The 18,277-nt window shown below is 48.8% G+C and overlaps 7 protein-coding genes across 11 annotated transcripts; 3 read left to right on the plus strand and 4 right to left on the minus strand.

Moving 5' to 3' along the window:
• The first annotated feature begins 59 nt into the window (after nt 1-59).
• On the plus strand, nt 60-5,340 carry FOIG_00492 (uncharacterized protein). 2 transcript variants are annotated; one of them, XM_031196655.1, is made up of 3 exons: nt 1,270-1,286; nt 1,403-3,503; nt 3,553-5,334. In XM_031196655.1, exons 2-3 carry the CDS (start codon nt 2,675-2,677, stop codon nt 4,956-4,958), a joined length of 2,235 nt encoding a protein of 744 aa, XP_031072422.1. In that variant the 5' UTR covers nt 1,270-1,286; nt 1,403-2,674; the 3' UTR covers nt 4,959-5,334. The 2 variants fall into 2 exon arrangements, with proteins under 2 accessions (XP_031072421.1, XP_031072422.1); XM_031196654.1 differs by having other exon boundaries at nt 60-3,503; nt 3,553-5,340.
• FOIG_00493 (pre-rRNA-processing protein PNO1) lies at nt 143-2,410 on the minus strand. Its single transcript, XM_031196656.1, has 3 exons — nt 2,143-2,410; nt 1,937-2,079; nt 143-1,882 (listed from the first exon to the last, which is right to left on the minus strand). Exons 1-3 carry the CDS (start codon nt 2,210-2,212, stop codon nt 1,325-1,327), a joined length of 771 nt encoding a protein of 256 aa, XP_031072423.1. The 5' UTR covers nt 2,213-2,410; the 3' UTR covers nt 143-1,324.
• Nucleotides 2,473-7,384, minus strand: FOIG_00494 (translation initiation factor 3 subunit J). The gene is made up of 4 exons (XM_031196657.1): nt 6,935-7,384; nt 6,681-6,781; nt 5,912-6,606; nt 2,473-5,859 (listed from the first exon to the last, which is right to left on the minus strand). The coding sequence occupies exons 1-4, from the start codon at nt 6,951-6,953 to the stop codon at nt 5,844-5,846; spliced, it is 831 nt and encodes a 276-aa protein (XP_031072424.1). The 5' UTR covers nt 6,954-7,384; the 3' UTR covers nt 2,473-5,843.
• Nucleotides 7,385-8,826: 1,442 nt separating this feature from the next.
• On the plus strand, nt 8,827-11,352 carry FOIG_00495 (alternative oxidase, mitochondrial). 3 transcript variants are annotated; one of them, XM_031196659.1, is made up of 4 exons: nt 8,827-8,912; nt 8,973-9,665; nt 9,724-10,122; nt 10,178-11,352. In XM_031196659.1, the coding sequence occupies exons 2-4, from the start codon at nt 9,213-9,215 to the stop codon at nt 10,385-10,387; spliced, it is 1,062 nt and encodes a 353-aa protein (XP_031072426.1). In that variant the 5' UTR covers nt 8,827-8,912; nt 8,973-9,212; the 3' UTR covers nt 10,388-11,352. The 3 variants fall into 3 exon arrangements, with proteins under 3 accessions (XP_031072426.1, XP_031072425.1, XP_031072427.1); XM_031196658.1 differs by having other exon boundaries at nt 8,827-9,665; XM_031196660.1 differs by lacking the exon at nt 8,827-8,912 and having other exon boundaries at nt 8,915-9,665; nt 9,724-10,928.
• A 1,179-nt stretch (nt 11,353-12,531) lies between these two features.
• FOIG_00496 (uncharacterized protein) lies at nt 12,532-12,784 on the minus strand (the record flags this gene model as incomplete). The annotated part of the gene is made up of 2 exons (XM_031196661.1): nt 12,532-12,639; nt 12,722-12,784. 2 exons carry the CDS (start codon nt 12,782-12,784, stop codon nt 12,532-12,534), a joined length of 171 nt encoding a protein of 56 aa, XP_031072428.1.
• On the plus strand, nt 12,695-18,196 carry FOIG_00497 (uncharacterized protein). Of its 2 annotated transcripts, XM_031196663.1 has the most exons (3): nt 12,695-13,083; nt 13,143-14,763; nt 14,814-18,196. In XM_031196663.1, the coding sequence occupies exons 2-3, from the start codon at nt 13,560-13,562 to the stop codon at nt 15,779-15,781; spliced, it is 2,172 nt and encodes a 723-aa protein (XP_031072430.1). In that variant the 5' UTR covers nt 12,695-13,083; nt 13,143-13,559; the 3' UTR covers nt 15,782-18,196. The 2 variants fall into 2 exon arrangements, with proteins under 2 accessions (XP_031072430.1, XP_031072429.1); XM_031196662.1 differs by having other exon boundaries at nt 12,695-14,763.
• Nucleotides 16,224-18,195, minus strand: FOIG_00498 (uncharacterized protein). The gene is made up of 2 exons (XM_031196664.1): nt 18,026-18,195; nt 16,224-17,528 (listed from the first exon to the last, which is right to left on the minus strand). The coding sequence occupies exon 2, from the start codon at nt 17,156-17,158 to the stop codon at nt 16,565-16,567; it is 594 nt and encodes a 197-aa protein (XP_031072431.1). The 5' UTR covers nt 17,159-17,528; nt 18,026-18,195; the 3' UTR covers nt 16,224-16,564.
• Nucleotides 18,197-18,277: the final 81 nt, after the last annotated feature.

The raw sequence follows: 18,277 nt of genomic DNA on the forward strand, positions 1-18,277 counted from the left end.
ATTCTCCCCTGGACTGGGCTCAGGTCCCACTCTACGAAGCTTTACAATCGCCTAGATCCAACCATCCCACATTGCCAAAAGCCACCTCAATGGTTCGCCGCTCACCTTGAGATCCATTAACATTGACATTACTGTAAACGGCCGACAAGAGAACACGCCAGGGTCCCAGTAAGCTACATGGGTCACCAAAGGACGTCAAACATTGCTACTCCCTGTGTTAGATCGGCGTTAGCATTGGGTGATTACTAGCGATATGGAATTTTGCCGCCTTAGCATGCTATATTTCACGCCCGCCGACACAGCGCCGCACCGAGACCGAGAGGAGAGGAGAGGATGGAAAAACAGACCGAGAAAATCATAATCAGTGTGATGGCGAGCATAGCCCACCATATGCGCCTCCACACACATTCGTTAACTCTCTCATGTTGCTGTGCATAGCATCATCTCCACGTACAACAGTCCATTACATACAACTCGATGCAGGCTCACGTTTCGCTCCCGTTGATTCCCGGCACCGCGGGCTCATCTTGCCCGTCGTCCGCCGCATCGCTGCCCCAGACTCGCCGTGCCGGCTCGAGGACGTCTTCCGGTTGGACGATCCCCGTCCTGATCGGAAGCCAAGTTAACCAGGTGCAACGAGAAACAAGACGAAGCCTCCGCAGTCCCGGAAGGCTGCATGTTGAACATGGTGCATAGCGGCATGGTCATTCATTAGTGTAGTTGAGTAGCGGCTCTTACAATGCCTTGCTTGCAGGCTTAACCATGTTCCTGCTTCAATCGGGCATATGTTATTCCCACAAGACGCTTTCAGAATTGCGTTGTGCTTCGCTCAATTGTCGGTCAAGGCTCCAGAGTCGGTCGATGAAAGTTGATATGTTCTGATAAACATGGATGCTGATGGAGTGACCTGAGTCCGTGCCTATCAGCATATCATGAGAATCTACAGCCAACAAGAGACCGGAGCCATCCCACCCCCCTCGCATCTGGGTGGGAAGTTGACGTCTGAATGCTTGTAAGGCCGAAGGCGTGGTTTGATACTGAAGAGCGCGATATTAACGCCGTGTATCAAACATGATCTGACTACAACTGCCACTGGCAGTCTCTACAATTAGCCCGAAACAATCATGCGTTGTTGGCCCGTGGGTATTGGTGGGTATCCACGAAGCGACAAATCGATTCATCTCAATGTTCTATCGTTATCGACATGCTATGACAGCCTCCCATTTTTAACTGAGTAATCCTTGTTCGCATAATTCAAGATCATAATGCTGTCCACCCGTAACGCCGTATGTAGCAACCCAAGTCTATCGTCAGCTTCCGTCACTTAGAAGCGCTCCTTCATTCGTGCCGCAACCGTTCGGAGGTTGCCGTATACCTTGCCAGGCGGCTTACCGAGAATCAGGCTCACAACCGACTCCCGGGCAAGGTGGATGTTCTTGAATCCACCCAGGATGTGAATCTTTGAATCAGCAAGCACGATTCGGGTTCTACTGGCGTTCTCGATAGCAAACTTGGTCTTTCCATCCTTTCCAGCAATTCGTCCAATAGCACGGGCCTGGCTGTCGCCGTGCATTGTTCGCACATCCTTAATCTCGAAAGTTTGGATGTAGAGGTCGTCGAGTCGCAGCAGCGCGATGGCATCGTCCACGTCAAACCCGAGAGTGAACGCCTTGACGAAATCTTCTCCTTTTTGCAGTGCCCCAGTATCAGTGGTATGCTTCGATGATCGCAGCTCGACTGTCTTTCGCTTGATGTTCATTCGACATTGTAGCTTAAGGTGCTCGACCAGAGGAGGGTAGATAGAAGTCCATGACTGTTTTAAAGGTGTCATTCGGTGAGGAGGAATAGGGATCTTGCGAGTTTCCACACGGGTAACTGGGTCCTATCAACGTTGTTAGGGTCATTGAAACTCTACATGATGGTATAGGAGTCTCACAATATCTCTGGCAGGCGCAAATCGAGGCCGTCCTTCCTCATCGATAGCCATTCCATTCTCATTGCTCTCCTCCACAGGCACAAGAACATTCGCATCGGTAGGAAGAGCGTCAGGCGCATCTAAAAGGAACTCCTCGTCGTTGTCTGAATCAAAATCAGATTCTGTCTCCGCGATTCTCTTGTTTCGGATTTTTCTTCTTTTCATACCTTCAACTGGGAGCGGAACGTCCACGGGCGGGGCATCCTCTGCGTTCTTCAAAGCGGTCGGCGCAGGCATTCTGAATAATGAATGAGTGGCTTTGCTTTGCGATAATCTCTTGCAATGGAGTTTCAAGGCTGTTCTCGAGGCAAGTATATGTTAATACTTTGGTCGCAGAAAATTCGTCCAAGTCAAATTCACACACATCTAAGGGTGTCAGAGGTTGGTTTGGTGGGGGCGTTGGTGACTTTCGAGCAAACTGATCAAAAATTTGTGTGGCTTATCGTAGCTTATCGATTGGTTTGCTGCCTTCAGCAGCTAGGCGCGTCATGGAGTGACTTTTCCAACCAGAACCATGGAAGTGCAGCTTTGGTTAGCATTTGCAGTGACGGAATCTGTCGATCATTAACTCCGACCAACTCCTCCTCCGTAATCTTGCTTCTGTCCTAACTACAACAACAAAGTTCGTTTGGCTCTGACTTCGCCCTGTTTACGTTCTCGGTGTCGTATTGTTTTTCAGTTAGGCACCATGATGCTGGAATGATGGCCAAGGGTATCCCCTCTTCTCTGATCGGGCGTTGCTTTGGGATCTGCTTCAATTCTTCTCCAGCAACATTCTCTTCGATTACCATACGTCCTCTTGCAGAAATTAGTCGGAAATGGTCATTCTTACCTGCGACAATCGTGCCCTCAAATACTCGATTTATTCATTCACACCAAAAATGTCAGACTTTTGATCCAATCTCAGACAATGTGGTGCCTGTCACGCCAGCCTCTTCATTGCGCCATACAATTCAACCTCGAAAATTTGTTCCCGAGCGAATAATCCCTCTTACGACGCACACCTCAACTCGTATAATATCCCACTGGTCATGTTGGTCATCGAAGCCATGGCAACAGCAACGACTGTACAGTGGTAGTGGTAGCAGTGAGGGTAATGGGTCAAAATGCTCTTGCGGCAAGGATATCACGGATGTTTCCACCACACCAGCTAAAACAACAGAAGATCTGAAAAGGGTCAAGGCTTCGACATTAAACGAAATAAGCAAAGATGTTTCCAGTCAACTCGGGAAACAAGACCCTACAGGGTCGGAGTCTGAGCCAGTCTCTTACATGTCCTATCTACACCTGCCGAGAATGCCGCATCGGCCAACCAAAGAGGAACTGCTCGAGGCCGCCAACGGCTTTTGGCAGCGACTCAAGGTTCGTTTAAAATGGGTGTCGATTAGAAGTATGAGACCGTGGAATATTGACGAATGGGGTGCTTTTGTTTCGTGGTTTCTCTTCGGCCACCTCGCTTGGATTATCGTCGGAACAACCACCTTCTTCTCCCTGATCATTTTGTCAATCAACACTGTTGTTGCCCAAGGTATGATAGAGTGTTTCGCACGAAGTATCTACATGCTAATGTACACCAGAAACACTCGCGCAATGGGTAGGTGACTATTTGACACAGTCTGCTGGCGTTACCGTTGTTTTCGAGTCTGCTATTGTTCCCAAGTGGCGTGATAATGTTATCTCTTTCCGCAACGTTTTTGTGTCTCGACGACCTGGCCAAGGCAACGTCTCATCCGTAAGCAAAGGCTCGTCGGATGCTGCCGCCGAGGCTGCTGCTGGTCGCAAAGCAGATCTCGTGGGAACGTCTGAAACTGAGGACGATGGAAACTACACTCAATTTGATGTCACTCTTTCAACGGTCAATGTCACGTTGTCATTCCTGAACTGGTGGAATGGCAAGGGATTGTTGAAAGATGTTGAAATCAAGGGTGTTCGCGGTGTCATTGACCGAACTTCAGTGACATGGCCAGCCGAGGAGGTCGATCCTCTGTCATATCGTCACAAGCACCAACCAGGAGATTTTGAGATCGAAAAGTTCAAGATGGAGGACCTATTACTCACCGTTCATCAACCGGGCGGGTTCCGGCCATTCTCTATCAGCATCTTCTCTTGCGAGCTGCCCCAGCTTCGCAAGCAGTGGCTGTTCTACGATTTCCTTTCGGCCAACCATATGTCAGGGTCTTACGATGGTTCTCTGTTTACGATCCATCCCCGACAAGTCCACGGCGTGGTACCTAGTGGCAATGGTGACCCAGAAGCTTCGGTCGGTTTTGGTGATCCTAAGGCGTGGAAAAAGTTCAGTCGGCTCCGAATTGATGGGTTGAAGATAGACCATCTCAACCGTGGTGTTGAAGGGCCTTTTGGCTGGATATACGAAGGGAATGTTGATATTGTTGCTGATGTCATGTTTCCCGCTGACACCGACGAGGGCATCACCAAGGTCATGGCCGACTTCTACGACCAGCTTGAAGAAATCGTCGACACAAACAGGCACCGCTTCATGCGCAACATCCAAGAGCAAGGCCCTGCTCTTCTTACATCAGGGCACCTTTCAGACTCAGCTGGAGATATTCACGGCGAAAAGCCAGCCGTCGAGCCACAGACAAGTGAGGATGAGCGTCGCTACCTTATCATGGACCTCCGGATCTCCATGAACGATGTCAAAGCTGCAGTACCTCTCTTCACCAAGGATATGTCTTACGTCAACCAGGCACTGGTCCGTCCTATCGTCGCTTATATCAACGCGAAGAAGACATATATACCAATCAATTGCCGCATCGTGAAACGAGCCAGCGACTTCGATGGTAGCTGGTCGATCTTTGACTGTGGTCTAATGAACGATATGTCAGCGGAGACATATGATGCATTTGCGAATGACGTCGAAAACCAACAGAGCCGTGTTCGGCGATTCAAAAAGGTTGGGTTCTGGACCTTGTCGCTTGCGGTCCATGCCCTCTTTATGGGAATGGCGGGCAATGTGGTGTGAGTTCCCTGCCACGGGCTCCTGCTCTGCTCGAGTATAAACGGAGCATGGGGGTCGAATGACGATACGTGTGCGACTTTGTATATTTTATCGGCGTTGTGTAAGAGCAATGACTTGTGTAAAGGAAAGGCGACGAAGGCGTTCAAGATTGGAAAGTTTATGATACGGCTGACTGTGGCTGGCGTTGGTGGAATTTTATATATGAACGATGAGGACCTCGTCCGTGATTTTACTCTACTCCTTAATCGCTTATAGGAGCAACATGATGGGCGGTAACTGATGAGATACCCTTGCCATAGTGGCAGCGTTCATCACATGAAATAGCATAAGTAGCCTCCGGTATACGAATGAACATGATCTATGAGCTATGCAGACCAGACCCAACAGTGTGCCATTTCTTCCAATACATTGCAAAGCGCCCTCTAGTTTTTATCTAACGAGTTCCGAACCGAGACACTAATCAACATATGCCTCAGATGCCCGTGGCGTCTGGTCGTCAAAAGCAATTCCATATAACTAAGCCCGTATGAAGAGTATGCTAAGAGCACGAAATATGCTCTGTGAAGCTGGTTCCGCATCGTTCCCATGTATGATCCTTGGCGCCCTCCACTCTTCCGTGTATTCACCATCTTTTGAGTCTAAGGCACACTTCTCTCCGATCCACCACCCTCTCTCTACTGCCCTTCTTATGTCCGAGCACCCAAGAGGGCTTCATGGCAGTATCTTGAAACCACAGGGTGTTGTTTGCGTCAACGGCATGTCTCGAGTCGCCCAACTTGGCGAACAGTCGACTCGATGGATAGGGGGCAGATAGGTATAAGTTAAAATGGGAAGCAGCGGTTTAGCTTCTGGATGAAAGCTACCCTTGCTGTATTGTTTAACAACGTTTCACATAAAGTCATCACTGGAGGAAAGTCAGTACACTATCTCAGCGCCTGTTTGGAGGGGGCACTCACTCTCCAAAATCATCAGCATCGTCGTAAGTCGTGGTGTCGGCGGCGTTAGCGCGACCAGTAACCAGCGACGTTTTGGTCTTGGCAGCCTTTGTCTTCTTGCCTCCTTTATCGGCAGCCTTCTCCTCTCGCATCTTCTCGTTGCCCAGAGCAGTCATTGTACTAGCGAGCTTCTTGATCTGTTCGCTGGGCATATCCTTAGCAAGAGCCTTTGTGAAATCCTGGAGAAACAGGCTGTAGTGGGCATTCTTCGAGTTGGCTGAGATGATGGGAGTAAGAGTGGTGCGGAGAGTCTCGAACTGGGCCTTGGTCTTAGGCTGGAAGAGAGGCAGCTTGGAAATGTCGATGGTCTTGGTAGGGTCGTTGGAGTCGACGACGACAGTAGCAGGACGGGACTTGGCACGGCCGGCGCTGATACCAATATCTCCAAACATGTCGGCGGCGTGTGCGAGGTCGGCTTCCTGTTCGGTGCGTCGGAGTCGCTCACGCTTCTCGGCCTCTGTCTCTTCATATTCCTCAACATTGGCAGCACCGGCTCTCTGTTGGGCACGCTCGGCCTGGTGTTCAGCAATTCGCTGACCTTTAGGTTTCTTGGCTGCGGCAGCGGCTGCGGCAGCCTTCTGCTTGGCCTCGGCAGCCTTGCGCTCCTTCTCACGCTCGGCCTCGGAGTCGTCATCGGCGTCCCATGAATCTAGAACCTGTTGATGGGGAGAAAGGTGTCAGCGATTTCAAGGGTCGACAACACCTAGCAGGTTTCGGGTCAAAGACTTACGTCGCCATCGTCCTCTTCGTCGTCAAACTTGCGTCGAGAAGCGGCACCGGCACCGACAACGGGGGAGCCGGAGGAACTGCTGTCGTCGCTCTCTTCGTCGTCTGGATGCGCTTGTTAGCTGTTGTGCTCTTTAAAGACGTTGCTTGCCGTGCAAGCATCAAACTCAACAACCCCGCAAAAGTCCATTTCGCTTGAGACTTCACGGTAGTCTGTGTATGGGTTCGAGACTGTTGTTTAGAAGGTGTTATACGTACCCCACTTCTTAGGAGGCATGATGTCTGTTCCTGGCAGTATAGTACAGTATCGCGTTTGGTGGTTGACAGAGTTGAAGTAGGGTGGGTTTCTGGGGTGCGAGGATGTGTGAAGGGTAAGTTTTGTGTGAGTTGTGCGAGTGTGGGTGGGTGTTTGATGCTGCGGTACAAAACGGGTCGAAGACGGATCTTGAAAACAAGGAACAAAGGAAGGGAGCGTAAACGGAAAACACTAGTCTGCACCGGATTTAATTCAATATTATTTGTCTGATATGTATACATACACACTACGAGAAACGTCTCTGTCTAGCAGGTACTTTTCATGCATCTATAAAAACTACAGTGTTAGTGTTTTCTTTTCAGGCAGAAAGCCATTACTCCCAACCAGCACATTCAAAGTGGGATGGAGGGGTTGTCGATCTGAAGGAGGGGCAATTTTTTGGGTGTGAAAGTTTTGGCCGATTAAAAAAAAAAAAAAAAATTTGGCGCATTTTCCTACATTCTAAAACCTTGACGTCAGTCATGATGCATCCACGGCCGACTTCATAATGTTCCATAGGAACCAATTAGACTTTATTGTTATAATCGTATCCCTCTAAATTACGGCGTAATCTCCAACTACGTCTCTCTACGCTATTCTTATTAGTACTTTCAATACAGTAAACTCTGAAACTACACTAGTACTTACTTCACCCGTCCCTAAGGGAATCTAAGTGCCAGCTTTGAAGCCATGCTGTTTTTTCTACGACACTCCAATACCATTCTCGTCTACTGTTGCTCTAAACCTTAGAAGTATGAGTCACTGATGGTTTACCTTGACAACTTACGTTGTATATCATCGCGGAGGTGACAATGTCTCGGTGTTCCGGTGTAGATTTTTATCATGGCTTACCCGGTACCACCAACACCCATCCTGCGTAGTTCTTTTTGTAGTAACCTATACCTTTATGCAATATGCTTTGCATGATATAAAATATCATGCATTTTAGGTATTACATATCTGGGCCGAGCAAGTATATAATGATGAGAGACATGTTGTAATTCGCCCCTGACTACACATCTTCTTGCGTGGTATTTGACAATATTATATATTATTAGACATAAACCTTGGCAATAACAACCAATTCTCTGTTACAGTTACCTTACAAATGCCATCGCAGATGGGTTAGTACCCAAGTTAACTACCTTAAGACGTGTAAGGTATTGCACCCTTCACATGATATGTCAAGCTTCATCATTCTTACCAAGGGAGAATTTGTCGAGTCAATACCTGTATCGCTGGGACTAGACCACGGTGTATCGATGTAAGCCAACATCTCCAGCATCTCCGGTTATACGAGGATTCACACAAGCAGCTGACCATAAGCCCTTTGATTCATCCAATGAATACCTATCAGCATCCCGGAAAATCCCCCGTGAGTTTGAATGGCTAAGGGATAATGTCAACTGTGTAGTGTTGGTATCGAGAAATCCCGATACCAGCTGCTGTATCCGCATCAGACCGGCGTTTAAAAAATGCTCCTAGATTAGTGAGCAAGTTTTGAAAGTAGTCAAAATAATAGGACCGTTTATAGCACGTGCCATCAGCCTCTTGGTTGATGTCAGATCGCGAGTGATTCCTAAGCCAGGATTCATGATCTCCGCTGCGAGTGCTGTGTAAGTAGTCGACATCCGAGTCCTCCCGATGAACCTCACTCACGTGGCAGCGAAACTTTGGAGCTGCAACCGACCTATGACGGATCTTTGTCATGTTCCCGATTTAGGTCTTCGGGAAGGTCTTTCTAGCGTTTCCACTGCCTGTCCCGATTGCTTGGGCCCCTGCGGACCATCGTAATTGACAAGGACTACTCGTCTGAACGGCCTGGCTGGGTTAGACTTTGACAGTTCTAGTTAGTGGCGGCCGCGGTGTGCCGCAGACGCCGCTCACCTTGAGTACTTGTCCCGGCCTGTCTTCGTGAACTTCCCCTTGGTAACGTCTCTTGTCAGCAATTTCACGCCGAGTTAAAACGGCGCTTAGATATTTTGCTAATACAGAGACCAGAATTTTCTCGTTCCCAATTGGACCCCTGGGGTATGATGGGGATGGCGTCTGACATGCAGACACGCCTCTCTGTAGGCTTATCTCTGGAATATATATAAAGGCTCAGTTAGACCTCCTCAGGCAGAAGCTTCATCATACTGTCTTCCTATCAAACAACCAGCTCGATCATTGATAAGCTGAGGCAGATACCTGCAATAAGCATACCATATACTGAAGACACCAAAACTCTTGCTCGCCCCGATGTTGTCATTCCAACTTCAGCACAGCCAAGCTTCACGACAGGCGGCAAAAGCTGCTGCACTTGGCTTTGCTCGAACCATATCTTCTTCTTCATCTCTGACGAGAGCTCCCATAACTCTTCGAGCCGGTTGTGCCGCTTCCCAGCAACATCGGCTCTTCTCATCGACACCGACACACCAACTTCGTGACTTCTTTCCGGTCAAAGAGACGCCACATATCCAGACGACCAAGCCAGCCTGGCCACACGAAGGCTACACATATGATGAAATGTTGGCGGTCGAACCCGCTCATCGACCTCCCAGGACAGTTGGCGACTATACAGCCTGGAAAATTGTCCGCTTTGCCCGATATTGTATGGACAAGGCCACAGGTATGGACCGTGATCAGAAATCCGACAAGACCAAGCCGACTACAGCCATCGAGGCTGAGAAGCCACTCACCGAGGCTCAATGGGTAAGCCATATCCCACCTGTGCAACATATCTCGAACGCATAGACTGACAAAGAAAAAGTTGATTCGATTCATCTTCCTCGAGAGCGTGGCGGGAGTTCCAGGCATGGTTGGGGGCATGTTGCGCCATCTGGGCAGCCTTCGACGCATGAAACGAGATAATGGCTGGATCGAAACACTTCTCGAGGAGAGCTACAACGAACGAATGCATCTTTTGACTTTTATGAAGATGTGTGAGCCTGGTTGGTTCATGAAGATGATGATCATCGGTGCTCAGGGCGTCTTCTTCAACAGTCTGTTTGTGTCCTATCTGATCTCGCCCAAGATTGTCCACAGGTTTGTCGGTTACCTTGAAGAAGAGGCTGTTCACACCTACACTCGTTGTATCAAGGAGATCGAAGATGGCAACTTACCCAAGTGGAGTGACCCCAAGTTCCAGATACCCGACATTGCTGTCCAGGTGAGTACTTATCAACACTCTTATAACGAAATATTCAATATTGATACCTCTCTAGTACTGGAAGATGCCAAAAGAGCACCGTACGATGAAGGACTTGATCCTCTACATCAGGGCTGATGAGGCCACTCACCGAGGAGTCAACCACACGCTTGGTAACCTCAACCAAACGGAGGACCCAAACCCATTCGTCAGCGAGTACAAAGATCGTGAGCCACCCAAGCCCGCACTGAAGCCCACCGGCTACGATCGCGTCGAAGTCATCTAGGGTTGTCACAAAGCGATCACCAACGTTAGCGGAATAAAGCCTCGTGGCATCAGACGAGCTTGTACGAATTACCTTGCCTCATTTGTTCGACATGACCGGAAGTTCTTGGTTTGAGTATTGTAATTCTTGCTTATTTGCATATGATACCACTGGGAAATAGGAGTTCAACTGTGGAAGGAGTTTGGCTGGTTATTTGAAAACAAATCTGCATTTGATGGCGTTCTGTTACGGAATCCCTACTCTTGACGGTCTTAGGAGCATTGTTTTAGTTGGGTAAAAGAAGAAGAAGAAAAACCATATTCCAGTGGTAAACCGTTCTGATTAGTTCAACCACAAACCCTCTGCTGCATGTGAAGTTCATGCCGCCAGAATGGTTTCGAAAATAATACTTACTCACAAACGGCATACACATGCAACAATATCTTGGTGAGGAACTCGTGTGTACGCCTCCGCAACCTACCTGGCAATACGTAACAATAAGCTGAAGAATAACCGCATCACTTTCAGCAACTTCCACCTCAATTTCGCATGTCGAGCTTCCTGCCTTTTCGGGCAAGGTGGGGACCAGTTCGCGTTTATTTTAGTGCAAGGTACCTTAGTTAATAAGCTTCTTTTTCTCCGGTCCGGACCGCGTCAGCAAAACCTCGAAATCTGCCTTGCGAGGATCCTCAAACGCAAAGGAAGAGTCGGCTGTCACCGAGCAAGGCAGGGGTCCTAGTGATAAGCTGAAACTGATGTCACCACTGTATCAACGCTTACCGACTTGCTCCCGTCAGCACGCAAACCTTCCTCTACCTCTGACACGAGGAGAAAGAGAGCACAGCCTTGGATTGTGGGGTCGGATCGTGGGCCGCGTGTAAGGCTGGGGGCGGTGTAAGTGGGATATACGTATTCTGTCATGGCATGAATATGTGTTTCGGACAGTATTTGCACGAATGAGGTAGTGAATCATAAAGTAAAGCATGGATTCATATTACCAACGCGACTTCATTGTGGTAGGCTCTTCTCCCCCCGGTTACGTTACCAACGTATAGATTTTAGAGTGAGGTCCAAGTAATATTCTGTCCGGCCAACTTTTTCTCAGGGACATGCAGGCACGCTAGAAGCATCACTTCTTCGAGAGGCAGTGCAGAACTTGCATGGTGGATGACGATCCAGGGACAGGTCAGAGGATGGTCTATTAAAAGCTCGTACAATCGAGCTACGTGCTTTTTGCGGCTAGCACAAGATTTTAAAATGGCCATTGAATTATGTATGAGCAATCCCTCGCCTGACAAGCCATTGAGTGGAATGCTTAACCCGACAAATATACCTGGCAAGACGCTGTTTACACTCATAAACCTATGCATGCAGCGCAACGAATGATATAAAATAGAATAGGGCTGGAATGTGATTCAAACTGCCTAGTTACCTGTGATTCTATAAGCAACTGAAACCTGCATATGAGAGAATGTGACACGAACGAGGAGGTGAGTGGGGAGCTTCCTCTTACAACCCTTGCTTGCAATCTGCTGATTCGACAACAAGCGCGTACCGGATATTGAGGACAATAGAGGAATGAATGAAAGATGTGTGCAAGGCTCACCACATCCGGCAGTCTCCTGTCTAGCAAAAACTCTACTGACATGATGGGAAATATGAAGAATCATGCAGTGGTCTAGGAAGGACGGCTTGTTGGCATGAAAAAAATCGAAACATGCCAATATCCTGAACGAGGTATATGATCGTGACCAAGGAGCAGAGTCCTAGAATCCTAGATGCCACTCAAATTTTGCACACGCAAAAGTGCCACTACTTGACGTGGTAAGTTGGATATTAAAATACGTAGTGCTGATGCTCATTTACCGAGAACCGCCAATCCAGATGAGTGGGACGCATGGGATGTGCCTATTGCCCAATATTTGTTAATTAATTCAATGAAGACCCAATGAACTCACGATAAATGAAAGTAAAAAAAAAAAAAAGATTATGTATACCTGAATGAATAACCGTTACAACGCATGGGATAGCCCAAGTTGTGAAATGAAATTGATGAGGTTGTTTTGATATTATCTTCTTAATTAACCTGCATTGAGTTCATTTCCTGCCTTCTCCCCTTCTCATCTCTTGAAACTCATCTCATCCCAATAAATCACACAACACTATTAATACCGACTATCCCATGTGGGTTTAGCGATATCACGATTGCCATCAACCTGGAGAGCAAGTCTGCCTCGCTTGCAACAGGTCAAACGATCCCAAGGACCCAAATACTGTTAAAATTAGCAAACCTCCGTACTTGTCAAGCCAAAGCTACCTTATCATACGTATCTTACTCAAGCTGCTGTACCTTACCTCAGGCACACTAGCTCTAGTTCCCATTCGTTCGACGTGTCTCTGCACAGCCCTCGGCACCATTCTGGCCCTACATAAACGTATCCCACGGGGAGGATCTTGTGCGTTTAGGCGCCTGTACTGTACATCAGTTCTGACGCACCAAATCCCGTCCTGTGTGGTCGGCCTTTTAATTGGAATTCTGGATGAAAAGGGACCACCCACATACACAGAGTTTAGACAGGCTCCCCTCCCTTACAACCAAAACTACGGACCAGCTGTAGCCGCCCGGCTTTCACCCTCTCTTCTCGTCCCAATAGAAGTTGCCCAGAGCGGAATCTTCCAAAGTAACATAAATCGTCAGAGTCCTGGCCCTAGACCAGGTATAGCTCCTATCAGCCGTCAAGACACTGATCGACCAACCTTATTAATTGTAACGCAGTCGCTGCTTGCAGTTATTCGTGCTGTTGTGTTGTGGTACGGATTACAGGACAATACCCGCCCGCCGCACCGCAACCCACCGCAACCCAAGCAACTCATCTCCACCATCATCTTCGTCTGCGCATCCAAGAGCCTAAGGTACGGCAGCATTCCCCATCCTCAATATCATACGCAAAACAATACCGATTTTCTACACGTCGCATTCATCTACTTCAAACTACACCGTTCCCGCTCAAACTGCGCGTTTCGCAACCCCTTCCACGCGTCGGCCGCCGTGATAGGACAGTCCCCCGCCCATTGCATCACCTTGAAAGCGCACAGCCCCCGGCATCGCCACGGTGCCTGAAGGCTGACTCCAGAGTCTGCCTTGTCTACAGTATTCTACAGTACTTCGTCTGCTTCTAAACTCGGAAACATCATGGATCAACAAGCTCAACGAGGCCGGTCTCCTTCGGCTGGCCATCAACAGCCTCATATAAACCATTCTCATTCCCCGTCGCCGGCGCCCTATCAGCATAACGATCCATCCGTTGGTCTTGGTCTCACTCTCGACCAGTCCGCTCAACAGTCTTACGAGGCCTTCAACGGTTCAGGTTTTCTAAGCCCTCAGCAATCGCCTTCTTTCCTTCCTCCTGCGCATCAACAGAGCAACTCCTTCGCACAAGCCAACTTGTCCGACCCCGCTATTCTCGACCCCAATAACACCGCTTCATTCGGACAGCAGCCTGCCAGCTCCGACACTTCGCTACCCTTCAATAACCAGGCTCAGGCAGCTTACCTGTCGCCGAACCTCAACGATAACGACTTCTCTCTCTTTCCGAATACTAGTGGCCAGGGCGACCAGTTCAACACCCCCTTGTTCGACCAGTCTACACTAAATCCTAACGACATGAATACCATGGCGTCGCAAGGGCATCACTCGCCTACCCCTCCTCATCTATTCCAGCACGATGCTCAACAACCTGGTTCTGCTCACCAGTCGCCCGCCTTTAACCAGCACCAGTTCTCTTCACCACCTAGCCATTCGCGACATACTTCACTCGGCCCAGCAGATGCTTTGCTCCCAAACCAGATAGCCGATTGGAACCAGCCTCAGTTCCAGCGCCACCGTCGCACACCCTCTGAGTACTCGGACGTTTCGTCCGTGGCTCCATCACCGAACCTTGTTAGTGCTGAGTCCTTTGAGACTGATATCGGTGGGCACTCGCCTGCACATCGTCCTTCTGATGGCAGTCTATATCAAGAGGTGTTGAGCATGGGTAACTTTAGTCTCTCCGACCCTCAAGTCGGTGGTAGTCCTGGACACCAGGGTCGTAGTCCTTCCCATAGTCCCGCAATCAGCCCCCGCATTGTTCCTCAGCAGATGCCGGACCTGAACCAGCTGAATCAAAACAGTTTTGGTTTGGCAGGTCCTCACAATCCATATGGAGTTCCCTCTACCTATCCTGACGTTTCAGCGCCCGTCGAGGCTTTCCCTTCCCTCCAGCCTTCGGGCGCTGATTTGTCGTCGATGGCCCCTCCTGCGATCAATATTGACTTTGCGCCTACAAATGCTAAGCAAGGTGCTTTTGATACTCCCAAATCTCGTATGGATCAGGATTCTCTGACCCCGCCAGACAGAGGTATGTTGAAGCCGAAATCATAGCTTTTGAAACTAGCTCACACATCTTAGGTCGCCCCCGATCCCGTCCACGTGCAGTGACAGATCCTTTCCATCCTGGTGGCGGTCTGCTAGGTCGCCAAGGCAATGCCAACATCATCTCGCCTTCCCTAGGCGCCGACTTAGCAGCAAGAGCAGACTCCAGATCTTTATCTCCTCTGGACAGGCAAGCAGGGACTTCACCCTCCAGGAGAAGACAGTCCACATCGGCTGTCCCCAACAACGTTATCGCTCTTAGACTGGCCGATCCTGAGTACCAGAACAACCAGGACAGCGGGGCTGCCAAGCGGGTTCAGAAACACCCTGCCACTTTCCAGTGCACATTGTGTCCCAAACGATTTACGCGTGCGTACAACTTGCGCTCACATCTGAGAACGCACACAGATGAGCGTCCTTTTGTGTGTACAGTATGCGGAAAGGCCTTTGCTAGGCAACACGATCGCAAGCGACACGAGAGTCTTCACTCCGGAGAAAAGAAGTTTGTATGTAAAGGCGATCTCAAGGTTGGAGGTCAGTGGGGATGTGGTAGAAGATTTGCCCGTGCCGATGCTCTAGGCCGTCATTTTAGGTCCGAAGCTGGTCGCATCTGCATCAAGCCTCTGTTAGATGAAGAAATGATGGAACGACAACGACTCTGGCAAGAACAACGGATGCAACAGAACATGGCGCAGAGCATGGCTGTTGCATCCAGTATGCCGATGGATGGCCCTATTTATCCTATGGATCCTTCTGGCAACCCAATGCTTCCAGCGGCTCTCTTGGCCCAATATCCTGCATTAGCTCAGCTGAACTGGTCTACACCTGATGTGAACGCTGGCATGGACGACGAGGTTAGTGGCCGTTCATCGTTTGATGCCAGTGACTATGACGAAAACGAAGACGGTGGATATGTGAGTGGCCCTGGCACGGGGTTTGGCGAGGGTGGGATGGGTCAAGGCTTTGGTGAAATGGGATACGCGAGCGATTTCGGGGGCCGGTAAAATGGGCTCACTCGCCATAAGAGTATGCATACATTGTTGACGCGACCAATGCCTTTTTTTTGTTATCAGCGTTCTTTACCTTACGCCTTACTTCTTTCTCTATCCCTCGGGGAATTACTGTTTTTCTACTTCACAGCCGTCTTTTGGATACTGCTAGATGGGGCGTGGTTACAACATCACAACGGTTATACATACAATTGGATCCAGGGTGATTTTTTATCATTTTTCTTTCTTTTCTTTTTGGGGAGTGTTTGGGTATAGACGGTACGCGCATAGATACCAAATCTAGTCTGTTCTGTTCCTTCGATATGACATGTTTTATCTCTTATTTCTCGTTCAATCTGATTAGGTTGTAAAGTTGAAGCTTGCTTTTCAGTTCTCGGTCTGGATATGGTTCATACATCCTGGCAATTACAGATGATCATACAATATCAACAAGTATAGTTAAGATATTGATTGCTTGGGAACATAAATAGTACTTGATACCATCTATGCAGACAGTATGAACGATATCGATGTCTAAGCTACACCACCCATTGACTGGCCCCCTTTGTTACTTTTGCCCAGCGCTGACTTATGGAAGCCCCCCCTTCTTTGGATATCTTGCAGTAGTTATAGTAAGAGATTATAAAATACGAAGTCAAACCCATAAATGGCAATACCAACGCCTTGCAAAAACACCGCACTGACTTTCCTTCTCCCACCATTTGAACACATTCATGTGTTGATGACCACTTCGTTTCTTGAATTAGAGTCTTCACCAGATAGCATATACACATATGGTCAATACATCGGCGAGGTTCCAAAGTAGTCCTTAAATGTCTTCGCCATGAAATTCTCACAAATTTCACGATGTACAGCCACACAAGATTCGGTAATGAATGGCATCAGAAGAGAATTGCATTCGAGGAGAACCTGCTCGTGTAGCTCGAATTCGTCCCCTTCAGCAGTCGCCGTGCTACCTGATGCAGTGCTATCAGATCCCGCGGGTGATATCGGACCCGAGGGCGATCGGCCGTGCTGTTGTTGGCGCACCATCCACTGGGCTCGGACCACGACGCCCACAGGGGCTTTCGCACGAGAGCGAAGGCCATCAGGTATTATCTGAAAAATGGCCTTGTAAGAAATGGTTTTGCCAAGACCAGGAGCGAGATTGACGAGCTCTTGCATTTGAAAAGCGCGAAAGGAGTCATCGAAGGGTCCAAAGAAAGGGTCGTCAGCTGTGTCTGCCGGATCAGCTTGGACTTCTTCCAAGCTCGTCACTGTCCTGTGGTGGGCGACAAATGGGTCTACGGCTTGCAGAGCTGCTACCACGGCGCTGGGAGGGAGAGTGCCCGGTATGGGAACAGAGATCGAGAGAAGTTGTGTTGAGCGCATTTTATATAGATTTGGAGCGCTTCTGGCGATATAGATGAGTGTCAAGTCTCTGCGAACGGGTATACAGAAGATGAACAAGAGGGTGCAGAGTGAGCAGTTGATCGTGGCTGTCTTGTTAGACGAAACTTGGCCAACACTGGCGACTAGAGTCTGCGGACGTTGGTAATGTTGAAAGTAATGATATCGAGATGTTTATCCTTGTAAGACTGCCCAAGGCGCACATGGTGATTGTCAATGGCGATTGACGGTTATTATCCCATTCGAGATAGTTGAAGAGTAAGCCAAGGCGGACTGATAGCAACAGCAGCGAAAGAAGAGATAGTCATAGAAAAGAAGAGCGTTCTTCGCAAAGACCCAGTCAACTTATCCACTGCAACATGCAAGACCAGGACGTGTTAGTCGACGACAAGATTGTGATATCCAAAGGACAAAAAGATGCTCGACAAGAACAGCGGAGAATAAGTCAAAGCCTGCGCCTCACAGAGACTGCTTCATGTCCTCTCTTGGCTCTTTGTTCACATGAAACGGAGATTCAATCCGACGACAAGCGGAGCAGAGCGGATATGCTAGGTATGGATAGATGGCATGCACTGCGCTTCCATGCAGGGCGGGAGTTGAGAAGCGAATAGGCGCCCGCGCGTATCGGAACAGGAGCAGTCAGATTTGAAGTCTCACAGCCCTTGCACCTCGTTCTCTTCTGTTTTTTTCCCCCTGGGTATGTGCGAAAGCGACAGCAGGGGGACAAGGAAAGAGCAAAAGGTGATATTGTGTTGTGTTGCGTTGAATGAGTTGGGCAAAGTTACGTTCGAGGTGAGTTGAGTTGAGGCTAAACCAAATGGTGGCTGAAGAGTTAAAAATATACTGAACCTGCACAGTAATGTACCCAAGGTATAGTAGTACCTAAGGCGGGGGCATGTGGTAGCTGAGGGGCCCTTGTTACAGTGGGTGTAAGGAGTCTAGGAAGAGAGAACACGGAGCAAAGAGGGGAGATAGGTAGATGGAAAGAGCGAAATGAGGTAGTAATGACTGCAATGGCAATGTGGAAGGGAAAAATTAGCTCCGATCACCTTAGGTTAATTACTATGTACTTTTAACTCCCGAGTATCCCGTTGGTGATAG

Source organism: Fusarium odoratissimum (assembly GCF_000260195.1).
Source record: "Fusarium odoratissimum NRRL 54006 unplaced genomic scaffold supercont1.1, whole genome shotgun sequence".
In the NCBI taxonomy this organism is placed as follows: Eukaryota; Fungi; Ascomycota; class Sordariomycetes; order Hypocreales; family Nectriaceae; genus Fusarium; species Fusarium odoratissimum.